Raw genomic sequence first — 12557 nt, forward strand, 5'->3', positions numbered from 1 at the left:
AAAAGCAACCTTCATTGCATCTCTCTATTGTCAACTGCCTAAGGGGTTCCATAGTTTTTCTTTTTACTGTGTAGCCCTGGCTGTCCTAGAACTCACTCTGTAGACCAGGATGGCCTTGAACTCAGAGATCTGCCTGCCTCTGCCTCCCAATGGCTGGGATTAAAGGTGTACACCACCAACACCCTTTTCATCAGCCTAACTTCATTCTCTCTAACTCCAGGTTAGCCACAAACCTTGCTTTTCCTTTAGGAGAACAAATTATTGGCTGAGGACTGCTGTAATGCTTCCCCAGTGTCTTCATCTCCAACACTGTGTTCCAGTGGTGACCAAGTAGGAAGGGGGAACATAGAGAGCACACATATGAGGCTATGAAGAATAATAAGTCAGGGAAAGTGGCATGAGTGAGAGCAGGACTTTCCACCTAGTGGTGGGAAAGGTCTCTGCACTCAGTACAAGAGATCCAAGCCAGGGCCTCGCTCAGGCTAAGAAGGGTTCCACCACTGAACCACATTCCCAGCTTCCACTGGAATACGCACTGTCCCTAAAAAAGTGTCCATGTAGCAGCGCCTCATGTAACACACATACAGAAAGATGTGGTAAAGAGCTGGGTATAAAAATATCAAAATTATAAGAAAAACTATAGGGAATTACATGGAAAAACATAAGTGAGGTTTGTTATTCGTTTTTCAGTTAGCGGCAGGACTCTCTGAACATTGAGCCTTTAAACTACCTTAAACCCACAGACTGAGTCCCCCAGCACATCAGTTTGGATCCTTGGGAAAAGCACTGCCAAAGTTTTCTCGTGGCACCAACCCCGAAAGTGGGCCTTCAAGAGAGATGTTTCCTGTTCTTGCCTAAACATAATATTCAGAGTCAGACCTCTGCTCTAGCCACAAAGAAGATCTGGCAAGCACACTGTTTTGCTCAGAAGGAGCTTCCGTCTCTGCATGGGCTAGTGGCCTCTGTTAACCTTCGACTGAGAGGAGGAGGAGATGTTATGTGGCCATGTTTTGCCTAGACTCTGACGGGCCACGCCACTTTTGGAAGGACCTTGCTCAACTACGATGTTGTCCTGGGTGCATCAGAGGTGAAGACATAGAAAGGCATCTTTATTCTGCCTGTTGGGGGGGATGGGGGAGCTCAATGCCTCTCCATGTAGCAATTCCATCTTTCGAAAGTAAGATACACCTCCAAGTCATCCTATAGCCTATGGCCCCTTCCCTGCTAGAATCCTCACAGCTGCCACCATGATAAAACCAGACTCAGGGGATCCTGAGAGCTGTGTCTGACTCAAGGTTGACTAGATACCTGGTGCTCTGACCCTGGCTGGATAAACAGGCAGTGGGAAAAGCTCAAAGATTCAGAAGTATTGTGTGGGATGAAAAGGAATCAACTACCTCAGCAATACTGGTAGGCCGCTAGAGCAACAGACAGAGCTGTATGGATCTGTTTGGACTGTGAGCTACTACTTTAGGTAGCCCACCTGAATTAAAACGTGCTCATAAAAGGGGACCCACCTGTGCCACAAGCTACAATTTATGTCCTCTCTGCCTTGCCAAACACTCTAATTTCCCCAGAGTAGAGTGCATATATGAAGGCTGCCTCTTTCCTTGGAGCTATCAGAAGATGGAAATCTGGACTCAGGCAGTTTTGCAGATTGTTGGACCTTCGTCCAGCAGGTATGGTTACTACTGTGTCCCAGCGCTAGAAACCAACTTGCCCAGAAACGGCATCCCCGAATCCTTAAATGAAACTGTTTCTTCTACAATTCTTTCTACAACAGACAGCTCACTGTAACAACTTGGCTTTGGCATTCACCAAGAATTAATGATAATCATATTCTAGTACTGAACCATGCGTTCCTCACCTATCCTTCCCTGGTGTTATCCTTTGGCTTTTGATATCTGCCTGTAGTCTGTCTCAATCCAGGATCTATTCAAATTTTCATTTTCTATCTCTAACTTCTTACTTTGTTGACTAAATGCTGCTGCCCTGAGGTACTAGCTGTCCTATAAATTCATTACAGGCTGTGCCCATTCACTAGCCTCTCCAGTGAGAAACTAATGCCAAAAGCTTATTTCAGTAAACCATTGATAGGTGGGTAGTCCAGACTTCTCCTATCTTGCAAGAGTCTGAAATTCAGTCCCAGTCAAGGGCCTCTAGGAAGTCTTTTGCCTTCCTCTCTCTGAGGTCCTGATTGTTACAGTGTGTTAGGTCTTACAGGTGCCGATAAATCAAGCGTGGTGAGCTTGCTCTTGGAGAAAGAAGCCCGAGTTTTGGGATATTAGAAAGTCACCAATTCTTAAGTTCTCAACATTGTCTCCAAAGCCGACATCAGATGGTAACAGAACTATAAGTAGTCTTTTAAGTGAAAGAATGGTAAGGATTGTGAGTGCGGATTTGGAAGTCGGATCACTGATTTCATATACAGCTTTGCTGCTAACTGCTAAGGCTTCCTAGGAAATCTGTGCCTGTTTCTTCATTTTTACAATGGATCTGTCAAATTCCTAAACCAAAGTCTGGTTTTATATTTTACATCCTAGGTCAGATTTCTGGGTTTCACCTTATCCTTGAAGATCAGCTGACTCCTGACAAGTTTCTCCCATCATCATAGTTCTTTAGAACATCTAGGATATTTAGTTCACGGTGCTCTGTCCAAACTCACTGGCCTGCTGAAATGCTGCTGCTACCTAAATAAAGGAGGAAATATGAATGTTTATTCAACAGTTTTATCTTTCCACTTGCTGTTAAAAGTGGGGTGGGTAGGCAGTAAGGTATGGTTTCATTCCCAGCGAAGGCAGCAGCTTCTAGCTGGTCAAGAATATTCTCCTCTCTGCTTTGATTGTAGACTTCCTACTCCTTCATCAATATAATGCATGTGTGTGTATCACTGCAACCCCCCCCCCCCGCCCTGCCCCAAAGATATTAGAGCATCAATTTTTGGCCAGAAGCCCTCCCTAGTTGTGTGATACATACCATTATGGATACTTTTATGGTGCCCCATAACTATAAGACTTGATTGATGCCCACCGGAAAAACTCTACATTCATGTTTTTTGGTCCCCTTCATTTAGGGTCCAAGATTTCAACTCTTATGACTCTCATGTAATAATTAACTTTGATAGTTCCTGGAGTTCTGAGCAGACATGGCAATTCATATACTTAATTCCAGCATTCAGGACCAAAAGAAAGCACATTTCTTTGAGCTCAAAGTCTGATCGACATAGTGAGTTCCAGGCCTGCTAGGTCTGGACAGGGAGACTCTAAAAAGCTCCTGGGGGCTAGGCTTGCTGGTGCATGCCTTTAACCTTTGCACTCCGGAGGCAGAGGCGGGTGGATCTCTGTGTGTCCAAGGCCAGTTTGGTATACAGAAACAGTTCCAGGCTAGTTAGTTAGGGCCACACAGTGAGACCCTGCCTCAAAACACATAAAAAAAAAAATAAAGTAAATAAATAAATAAATAAATAGATGTTCCTGGGGTTCTTTTTTTAAACATATTTTACCAACGAGGCCTCTGGTAGACCGAGGGGAGGGACATCTGGAGGAAGGGCAGTGGTGAGGGATAGATTCTGGAGGACGGGAGGAAATGACTGACTGTGGGTGTGCAATGCAGATAAAGTGGAAGCCCTGTGTAGTTCAGGCTATGCCAAAGAACTTGAGAGGATCCTGTTTTCTTTTTTTGAGACAGGATTATTAATGCCATCCTGGCTGGCCCTGAACTCAGAGATCTACCCGCCTCTGCCTCCCTGAACAATTTTTAAAACAGGCACAGATATTTCTGTAAGTGCGGGGCAGTTTCTGAACTACTTTTGTGTATGTACCCCCTGCTCCATACGTATTTAGGGTGGCGGAATGCCTTTAAGCCATTGAGTCATGGTTTTCACGCTACATACCTGCAGAGGTTTGTAATGATTTCCATTTTGTCATGGCTCTCAGTGGAGCCAGCGTGCAAGTAGGAGCAAGTCAGGGAAAGGTCCACACCTGCTTAGAAGACAGCAGCTCCTCCATCCCAAAGCAAAGCCAGCTTATCATGGGAGGCGGCACCTGAAAAGCCAGTTGGGAATGCTGTGTTTCATATGTCAGACACCTACTAGTTCTACTCCTTCTGTCTACCAAGAGTCACTTGAACATGGGCTTTTTGGGTGGGGATGTGGCTACATTGGCAGAGCACTTGCTTACATAGCAGGCACCATGGAAAACTGGGCATGGTATGTATTGAACACCTATATCTCCGCACTCAGGAGGTGGAGGGCAGAGGACTCAGAGCCACATTTTAAACTTGAGGCTAGTCTTGGGGACATAAGACCCTGTCCTGCTTTTGAAAAGTGACCTTAGACTTGCACCAAGACTTCTGGGTCACCACAGAGGAGTGTTGCAAGCTGAAAAGAGGAAGGTTGTGGCAATGTTTCAGGCAGAAAGAAAATCGTCTTATCTCCACACTGCTGAGGGAGAACCCGAGGCTACCCTCAGCAATTCTGCAGGGCTGCTGGCTCTCAGGAGGCGGAGTGTGACCTAGTTTGAAAGATGATATATGTGGTATGGCACGCTGCTCTTTTGGAAGAGGAAAAATGTAGATTAAAAGCCAACCGTTCAAAAGGATTACGGATTTCTAGTTTAATGTTTCAAGACACAACCAACATATCCACCTGAAATTCTATTTTAGGAGGCTTCACTTGACCTAAATGTATTCATTTGACAAATATTTATTGGGCACTTACTTTGTATCACACCCTGTTTTATGGACTAACGGTGCAGTGGGGAGTTTCTGCAGTTCACATTCCACTAGGGAAAGACATACAATAAACAATAGCAAAAATGTATCCGAGCAAAAAACAGAAAAAAACACCCAAGAAGATCAATGACAGGGACACTATTTTGTGAGGTAGCAATAAAGAAGATAGTAAGCCTAAATGACGTTTGAGCAGAGACCTAAGTCATATGAGTCAGTCATGTGACCTTCTGGATGATCCAAAGATACTAGCTGGATGTACTACAGCAGGTACAAAGCCCTGGCAGTAGGAATGTGTTTGAGTTTATTTGAAAACCATCTAGAAGATTAGTGTGGGTAGAGCAGAAGCGGGGATGGAAGGGTGGTGGTCCAAGAGCTATTTGGGTAAGTTTCAAGTATCCAAAGCCAAGTCAGCCAAAGGCTTCCGATTAACTTGACCTTCTGGCTACTGTGTATCCACTAGGCTATCAGTAGCAAAGGGGATGTGCCCATCAAGAGAGAAGGGAGGGAACCAGAGGGGAAACAAGGACAATTTAAACTGGAGTCCTAATGGTTCAGCTGCTGGGAGGTACGTAAACCTATTCTGAATGTAAGGCACTATGACCTGCTTAAGAAATGGATTTGGTGGATGACAAAAACATGACCAGTAGGGATTACTACACTGTTTTTATCCTTAATGTAAAAAAAGCGCTATCTTTTTGCTATCATAGTGTAGCATAGGACAGATTTGACTCTGTGTGTGCACGAGTGCATGCATCTGTGTGATGGTGGTATATATTTGTATGAACTTTAACTTCAGTTTTGTTGTTTTGAAACAAGGTTTCTCTATATAGTCTTGGCTGTCTTGGCACTTGCTATATAGACCAGACTGGCCTCAAACTCAGAGATATTCCTGTTTCTGCCTCCTTCGTGCTGGTATTAAGGCATATATCACCATGCCCACTAACTTCAGTTTTTGGCATGCAAAGTTTATTATAGGTAGAGTCAGAAGGATCAGGGGTTCGAGGTCATCCCAGATTCCTAGTGAGTTCAGGGCTAGCTGGAACCACAAGAAATGCTATCTCAAACAAACAAACAAGCAAACCAACAAGCAAACAAACAAGCAAAGCCTATTGACCATCAAATGCCCAGAACAGTAATTGCCATATATTACACACTTAATATTTACTGAATTAAAAACCAAGATGTAGTAAGGCAACTGGATTTAAAAATCTAAGTATATCTTCTCATCTTTTATAATAAGGATGATTCACCAGAATTCTTCACTTCTTGGTAACAGATTCAATATCAGAAATCACCCAACTCACACATTCTGACAAAAGACAAGGCCCACATTAAAGGGAGAGGAATAAAGTTCAAGGGCCACATTCATGGTGTGAGGAGAAGCTGCCAACAGACCTCCTGATCTACACATAATTATTCTGCATGACATCAGGCCCTCCTTCTCTCAAGAACAGTGACGTTGACTTCGTAATGTTAACTGAAGTTTTCAAGAAATAAAGAGTTCACTGGAAACTGGCTGCTTGGACTCCATGTCACAAACTGTAAATGCAAATGACTGTAATATGGGTGGTCTTGATGTCGAACCCCCCAGCAATGAGTTCAGATATGTCAGGGACAACCGCAGCATTCCATATGCATCACACAGATAATACATTTTGTTTCACCAAAGTTTTGCTAGCAAGCAAAAGCATCCTTTTAAGTAGGTCTGCATAGTTAGGAAAATACTTATACTTGACAGCAAACTTTAAAACGCAAAGTATTTAATTTTGCTGTCTGCCTGGAACTTGACCTGTCAAAACTTATCTTCCATTTAATTTTAGCAAAACAGGCATTGAATGAGGACTTTGTCGGCCACAGGGCAAGGGAAATAGTATGATTTCTTCTATACAGATCAAAGCAAAGACTTGCTAGAAAAATGTGATTAAAAAAAAATACCAGTATCTGTAGCCAACTATTGAGGAGGCAATGTCAGAGCAAAGAGAGTAACTCCTGCCAGGGTTGGAAGCGAGCATAGGTTTTTACAAAAAGGACTCAGATGTGGTGGGTAGAATATTCTAGGCAGGGAAAATACAGTACAGAAAGGCAGAAGGGTTTAAGTCGTCCTATGGGTCCACACCCGGTGTAATAAGACTGGTTCCGTGTTAGCTTAGGGTGGAGGAGGCAATTGGAGCCAATTGCAAACACCAGCCAAGTAGTTGAGGGATCAGGCTCATTTAGCTACTTACTGTATCGGTAAGCCAAGTAGCTCACAACTGACAACTGTACAACAGTGAGAAACAAAGCATTTAAATTTTGTTTGCAGTTGCCACCAGTCCGCATTATAAATAGGTGCCACTGAGGGCAGAATTTTACATTTACTACCCCCTCCCAACGCTCTCTATTAGCTGTCTACCGGCTGCTTAAATACTTTTCACGTACAACTTAAAAACAAAACAAACAAACAAAAAACCCAAGGGGCGCACGCCTTTAATAGCAGCATTCGAGAGGCAGAGGCTAGCGGATCTCTGAGTTTTCGAGCCAGCATAGCCTACAGAGCGAGTTCCAGAACAGCCAGGGCTACAGAGAGAAACCTTGCCTAGAAAACCCAAAAAGTCAAGACATATTATTAAAAAGTGTTTTGGGGAGGGAGGAGTCAAGAAATACAATGCGCATTAATTACCGTTGAAAGATGAGCATAGTTTCCGTCGCCCGCTTCTCTCGAGCTGTAAACCCTTACATCAGTCAACAGAACAAGAAAACTCCCCCCACCACCACGTGTTTTAACCAATGAGATAAAGCCTTTAAAAGTGCTTAGCGTAGTGTCTGGCCCGTAGAGTAAGCACTCAACAAATTACGGTTATTATTTTGACCTTCGAGCGCTCAACCATTTGGAATACGGGTTCTCATTTTTAGGGGGAAGGCCACAGACAGATGGTCACCGGGCCGCTGCCAGCTCCCACCGTCTCCGGTTTCAAGTAGGGAGCGACTCAGTATTGCCAAATAGACCAAGCGAACTGTCCATGCGACGAGGCGGGGCCGCCGGGGCGCGAGTCTCAGCACCCGCCCCTCGCCACAGACGCCCAGGGCGGGGCTGAAACCGATCCGCAGTCCGAGCCCGAGCGGGGTTCTCTGTCTCTGCGCCGCCCGCGAACAGCCTGGGGTAGGGCAGACCTCCAGGGCAGGACTCCAAAGCTAGCTCGGCCCCGCCCACCTTCGCCGGCGCCCACCACACCCCTTCCGGCTGGGACTCCGCCCCCAAGGTGACCCCGCCCACCCAGGCCCGTCCCTCTCGCAGGCTCCGCCCCCGCCCCGCCCCGCCGCGAGCCGGGCGCCCGGTCCTTTCAGCCCGCGGGCGGCCACGTCCTCCCCCGACGCTCTGAGGTCACCGACCGGGCTGGCCGGCAGGGGGCGGAGGGACGGAGGGAAGATGGCGGCCGAGGCCGGATATTGGCGCCGCCTCCACCAGTCGCGGAGCCGGCGCAGATGAGGCGGCTCGGCTGGGGCCAGCGGCGCTTCGCAACCCGAGCCGGGGGGACCCTGGCGGTGGGGCCTGGCCCTGCTCTATGCCGGCGCCTCGGCTAGCGTGAGCGGCGGCAATAACGCCTCTCTTTCCCCCACGCTTCCCCTGCGGCTTGGGAGTCGGAGCGGGCGGCGCGGCCGGCATGGAGGACGTTAACTCCAATGTGAACGCGGACCAGGAGGTGCGGAAGCTGCAGGAGCTGGTGAAGAAGCTGGAGAAGCAGAACGAGCAGCTCAGGAGCCGCTCGGGAGCCGTGCAGGGCGCAGGCCTCCTCGGGCCGGGCAGCCCTGCTCGGGTCGGCGTGTCCACTCCTTGCTCGGGCGCGGCGTCCCCTCGGGGCTTCCCGCTGGGCCTGGGCGCCAAGGCGGGCGGCGGGCCGAACTCGGGCCCGCGGCGGACCAGCAGCGAGGACCTGCGGGACGCCGCCTCCTTGCTGGCGGCAGGCGAGGGCGGCTTGCTGGACGAGGTGGAGCCGCTGCGGCCCGACGAGCTGGAGCGCCTGTCAGGCTGGGAGGAGGAAGAGGAGAGCTGGTGAGCGCGGGGCGCCGGGCCGGGGAGGCTTCCCCCGGGGAAGGAGGGTGGGCTCGGCTGTGGCGGGGACGCTGGCTTTGCCTGCTTCTGCTGCGGGCTGGTGGGCCGGAGTTGGGGGTTCGAGGCGTGCCTTGGAAACGGGTCTGTAAGCTAGTTCGCCTCTGGGTCGTGGAACCTCCGGGCGCTGGACCCAGCTGGACCCAGCTGGGATCTGTGGCTTGGCACAGCCCCCGTGGGCCTGCACTCAGAGGTAGCAGGCTGCTTCGTCGGAAGGGATCTTGCTTTGTGTGAAAGACCGGCTTTTGGACGGTGTTCTGGGCGTTTTTGGCTATGGGGAGGGGTCTGCTCCAGGAGGTAACACGAAGTACCGGGACGTACAGAGTAGCAGCCAGTGTTTTGGACTGGAGTGAGATGGGCATGTTTGTGGGTAGGCCGGGTGGACGACACTCCCCTTTGGATAGAGGGGGTAAAAGCTTGCTTTGTGTGAGGAGGGCAGTGAAAGGAGGGGGCTGCTTTGTGTGAAGTCTGGCAGTGGAACAGGGACCCTGCATTTTATTTTTGAAAACAGGAATTGGGTCTGACATAATTTCGGAGCCGTGAAGCGGTACTTATCAAAGCCATCAGTTCCACGCCACCGTAGAGGCAGAGAAAGAGTCCTATTTAAAAATCTAAACCAAAGCTGAAATTGTCACAAGGCACCTCCTGATGAGCCTGTGACCCCACACTTTAAAATCACACATCGGTTAAATAGAGAGGACACGAGAAGCATTCCCTCTGGTTTTATTTTGACTTCAACATCTGCGGGAAATTATCCTTGTAAGTCATCCTTTTTGAAGTCTTAACTTTTAGCTAGAACGGTTATGCTGTTGACATTAAAACTTCTGTGAAGTCGAAATCCCACCTAGACTGATGCCCAGGCGTCCAACTTTGAAGAATTCGGAGCTCTCCCTGGATGCAGGCCCCAGGTTTGCCATTTAAAGGCTCATGACCTTGGAGAAGTTACTTTGAGCTTCACTTCTTTCCTCAGAGGAAAAGGATCATTCTTAACTTGTGCAGAGTTCTGACGATTAAAACAGATAATCCAAGTGTACTTTTAGCATAGGGCTTGGCGTGCAATAAATTCTCCAGGACTGGGTGCTGTTAGCCGTAAGCCCAGTTATTTAAATCTATTTAGCGAGTTCACATGTGATTCCTGCTGTGGGACAGTCTAAAGATTCTTAAGTGCTGATGCCGGTGTGCGAGGCGGTGGCAGTCATGTTGGGAACTAAGTCTTAGGCGGTTAGACAGGATAGGATGTAAACAGAGAGGTGCTGAGGGGAGTTAGAGAACCTAGTCCTGACGGTGCAGAGGCTAAGGCATTGGTCCAAATAATGGGGCAAACTTCAGGAGAAGGTAGGCAGCTGAGAGTGGGAACTGGGAGCTGCATTGTATGTTCTGACAACTACAAGAAGTATTTCTAACTCATACAGTATGAATGACAGAGACATTCTTTCTTACATTATTGTCAAGTGATACCAAGTGTTAGAACTGAGTGTAGCAGTTTCAGCTTTCGTGTTAGTGAGACTCCAGGAATCCTGTGTATGTATGTATGCACCTTCAAAGAATCCAGAGTCATCCAAGTGACGATGAGGTCAGTGCTCCTGATCCTGAGGACTGGCCCAACCCGGCTGCCCGTTTTAGATGTGTTGGTGGAGCACGGTGACTCCATGGAGCGGGACTTTAGCTTCTTTGGCTTCTGAGCATGTTTGTTAAGGTAAAGCAAGTATCCTTAGGCAAGCATGCCAGGGGTTTGTTTGATGACGTGATGCCTGCTTACTGTTTTTACCTGGTTTCTTGTCGTGGTGCTATACGTATCTTAGGCGGTTTTTTGTTTGTTTGTTTGTTTTTGTTTTTGTTTTCCTGAAAAGACATGTGAGTTAAAATCTGGCCCTGGGTTTTATCTTAAACAAGATAGGTCAGGGGAGAGTTAGATAAAGAAATCATAGTTAAAATGCCTTGGGTGTGCCTGAGTAGGAGGGCGTGGCTCCATCGTCGCCCAGAAGAGTCATAGTAAAGTTTGCTTTGCCAGCAAATCCAAAACCTACCTTCGATCGCTTGTTTCTATTGCAGTTTTGCCCCTAGCATAAATGCCACAACCTGTAGAAGGTAGGAGTGGACATTATAAAATAACTAGATTCTGGAATCTTCTTTGAGAAGCAGATAAGTGTACTGACCATAAAGAGGCTCCAGGGATTATGGTTGTTTCTTAAACTTAATTGAGTTCCCAGGGAGCTAGTTACCATCTCAGAACACACGTAGGCATCCAGCTTCATGATACAGAGTGCACAAGGGAGCACATAGCTGTGAAGAACAGTGGGCACTTCACTGCGAGCGGTGCGCTTCAATACTTTCTGTTCTCTTGTATTCCATTAAGGAGAAAGTACTAGTCACTACTAGCCTGAACTCCCGACACACTGCTGGCTTGCAGCTTTCATTCTGAAAACACTTGGCTCTGAATAACTCAGAAAGAGAATTAGGGTGATCATAGATGGTATGCTGGAGGAGCTTTAAAACATTTTGCATTTAATTAGATTTACCTTTTATATATTTATAAGTTAGGTATCAATTTCAGTGTAAGGAAACTTTACCTTGGCATCAGATAACACACAGTAAATGATGGCACTAAGATTGCAGTCCAGCTCTTCATACATTAAAGCTTATGATAGTCCCATTGTGTTTTGCATTTTCCAAATACAAGATAAGCTTTCCTACATGAACTGCCATTTTATGTATTTGAAGACTAGTAGTGTGTTCCCAGTGATCCCTTTCCTAACATATGCAGAACATTTTCTTCAGAGAAAATTTCAGTTTATTGAACAATTTCTTATACAATATAATTCTCAGGACCTTCAGTTAGTGATAGTTGAGTATTATTATTGAGAACAGGGTCTTAACATGTAGCACTGACTGTCCTGTGGCTGGCCCCAAACTTAGAGCTCTGCCTGCCTCTGTCTGCCAAATAAATGCTGGCATCAAAGGTGTGAACCAGCACCCCTGGCTGACTTAATTTTTTTCTTAATTTACTCTAGTGGCTCATTAGACATGGTATCCAGAACTGTATTCTGATTTTTAAGGTAACCAGAGTGTTTATATACTTCTCTTGAACTAAAAGCTATTTTTAAAACAGTAACTTAAAATATCTAAATAGAGCTGGCTGTGGTGACACACTCCTTTAATTCCAGCATTTGGAAGGCTGAGGCAGGTGGATCTCTGTGAGTTTGAGGCCAGCCTGGTCTACAAAGGACAGTCAGTACAGCCATGGCTATTACACAAAGAAACCCTGTCTTGAAAAACTAAAACAAAACAAACACACACACACACACACAAAAAAAAAAAACCAAAAACAAAAAACCCTAAGAACAAAAAAGCATATTAATGGCTGGGCAATGGTGGTGCATGCTTTTAATCCCAGTATGGGGTAGGCAGAAACAGGTGGATCTATAGGACTTCAAGGACAGACAGGGCTACACACACACGCACACACGTACACACACACAAAAGAAAGAAAGAAAGAAACTTGGCCAAATACTTTCAGTTCACTGATTAATTAATTTAGAGGTAGTCTCATCCTGTAGCCCAGGCTGGACTGGATCTTACTACATAGTCCAGACTGGTTTGAACTCAGGACAGTCCTCAGCCTCCCAAGTATTGTGATTACAGGTGTGCTAAGCCCTGTTAAACTGCATTTTAAATTGTTAGTCATTAAGTTTCAACTTTTGTTACTAAGTTTAATAGGTGTTGGTAGTATGAACTTCTC

The 12557-nt window shown here is 46.7% G+C and overlaps 1 protein-coding gene across 2 annotated transcripts in view; it reads left to right on the top strand.

Annotated features, from left to right (window-relative positions):
• The first annotated feature begins 8116 nt into the window (after positions 1–8116).
• Slain2 (SLAIN motif family member 2) overlaps positions 8117–12557 on the top strand; it is a 69622-nt gene continuing 65181 nt past the window's right edge. For both annotated transcript variants that reach the window (XM_021653954.2, XM_021653955.2), the window contains exon 1: positions 8117–8761. In XM_021653954.2, coding sequence (XP_021509629.2) covers positions 8373–8761 — 389 coding nt within the window. In that variant the 5' untranslated portion in view covers positions 8117–8372. The remainder of the gene's footprint in view (positions 8762–12557) is intronic.

This window comes from Meriones unguiculatus, chromosome 3 (genome assembly GCF_030254825.1).
Source record: "Meriones unguiculatus strain TT.TT164.6M chromosome 3, Bangor_MerUng_6.1, whole genome shotgun sequence".
NCBI classification, from domain to species: Eukaryota; Metazoa; Chordata; class Mammalia; order Rodentia; family Muridae; genus Meriones; species Meriones unguiculatus.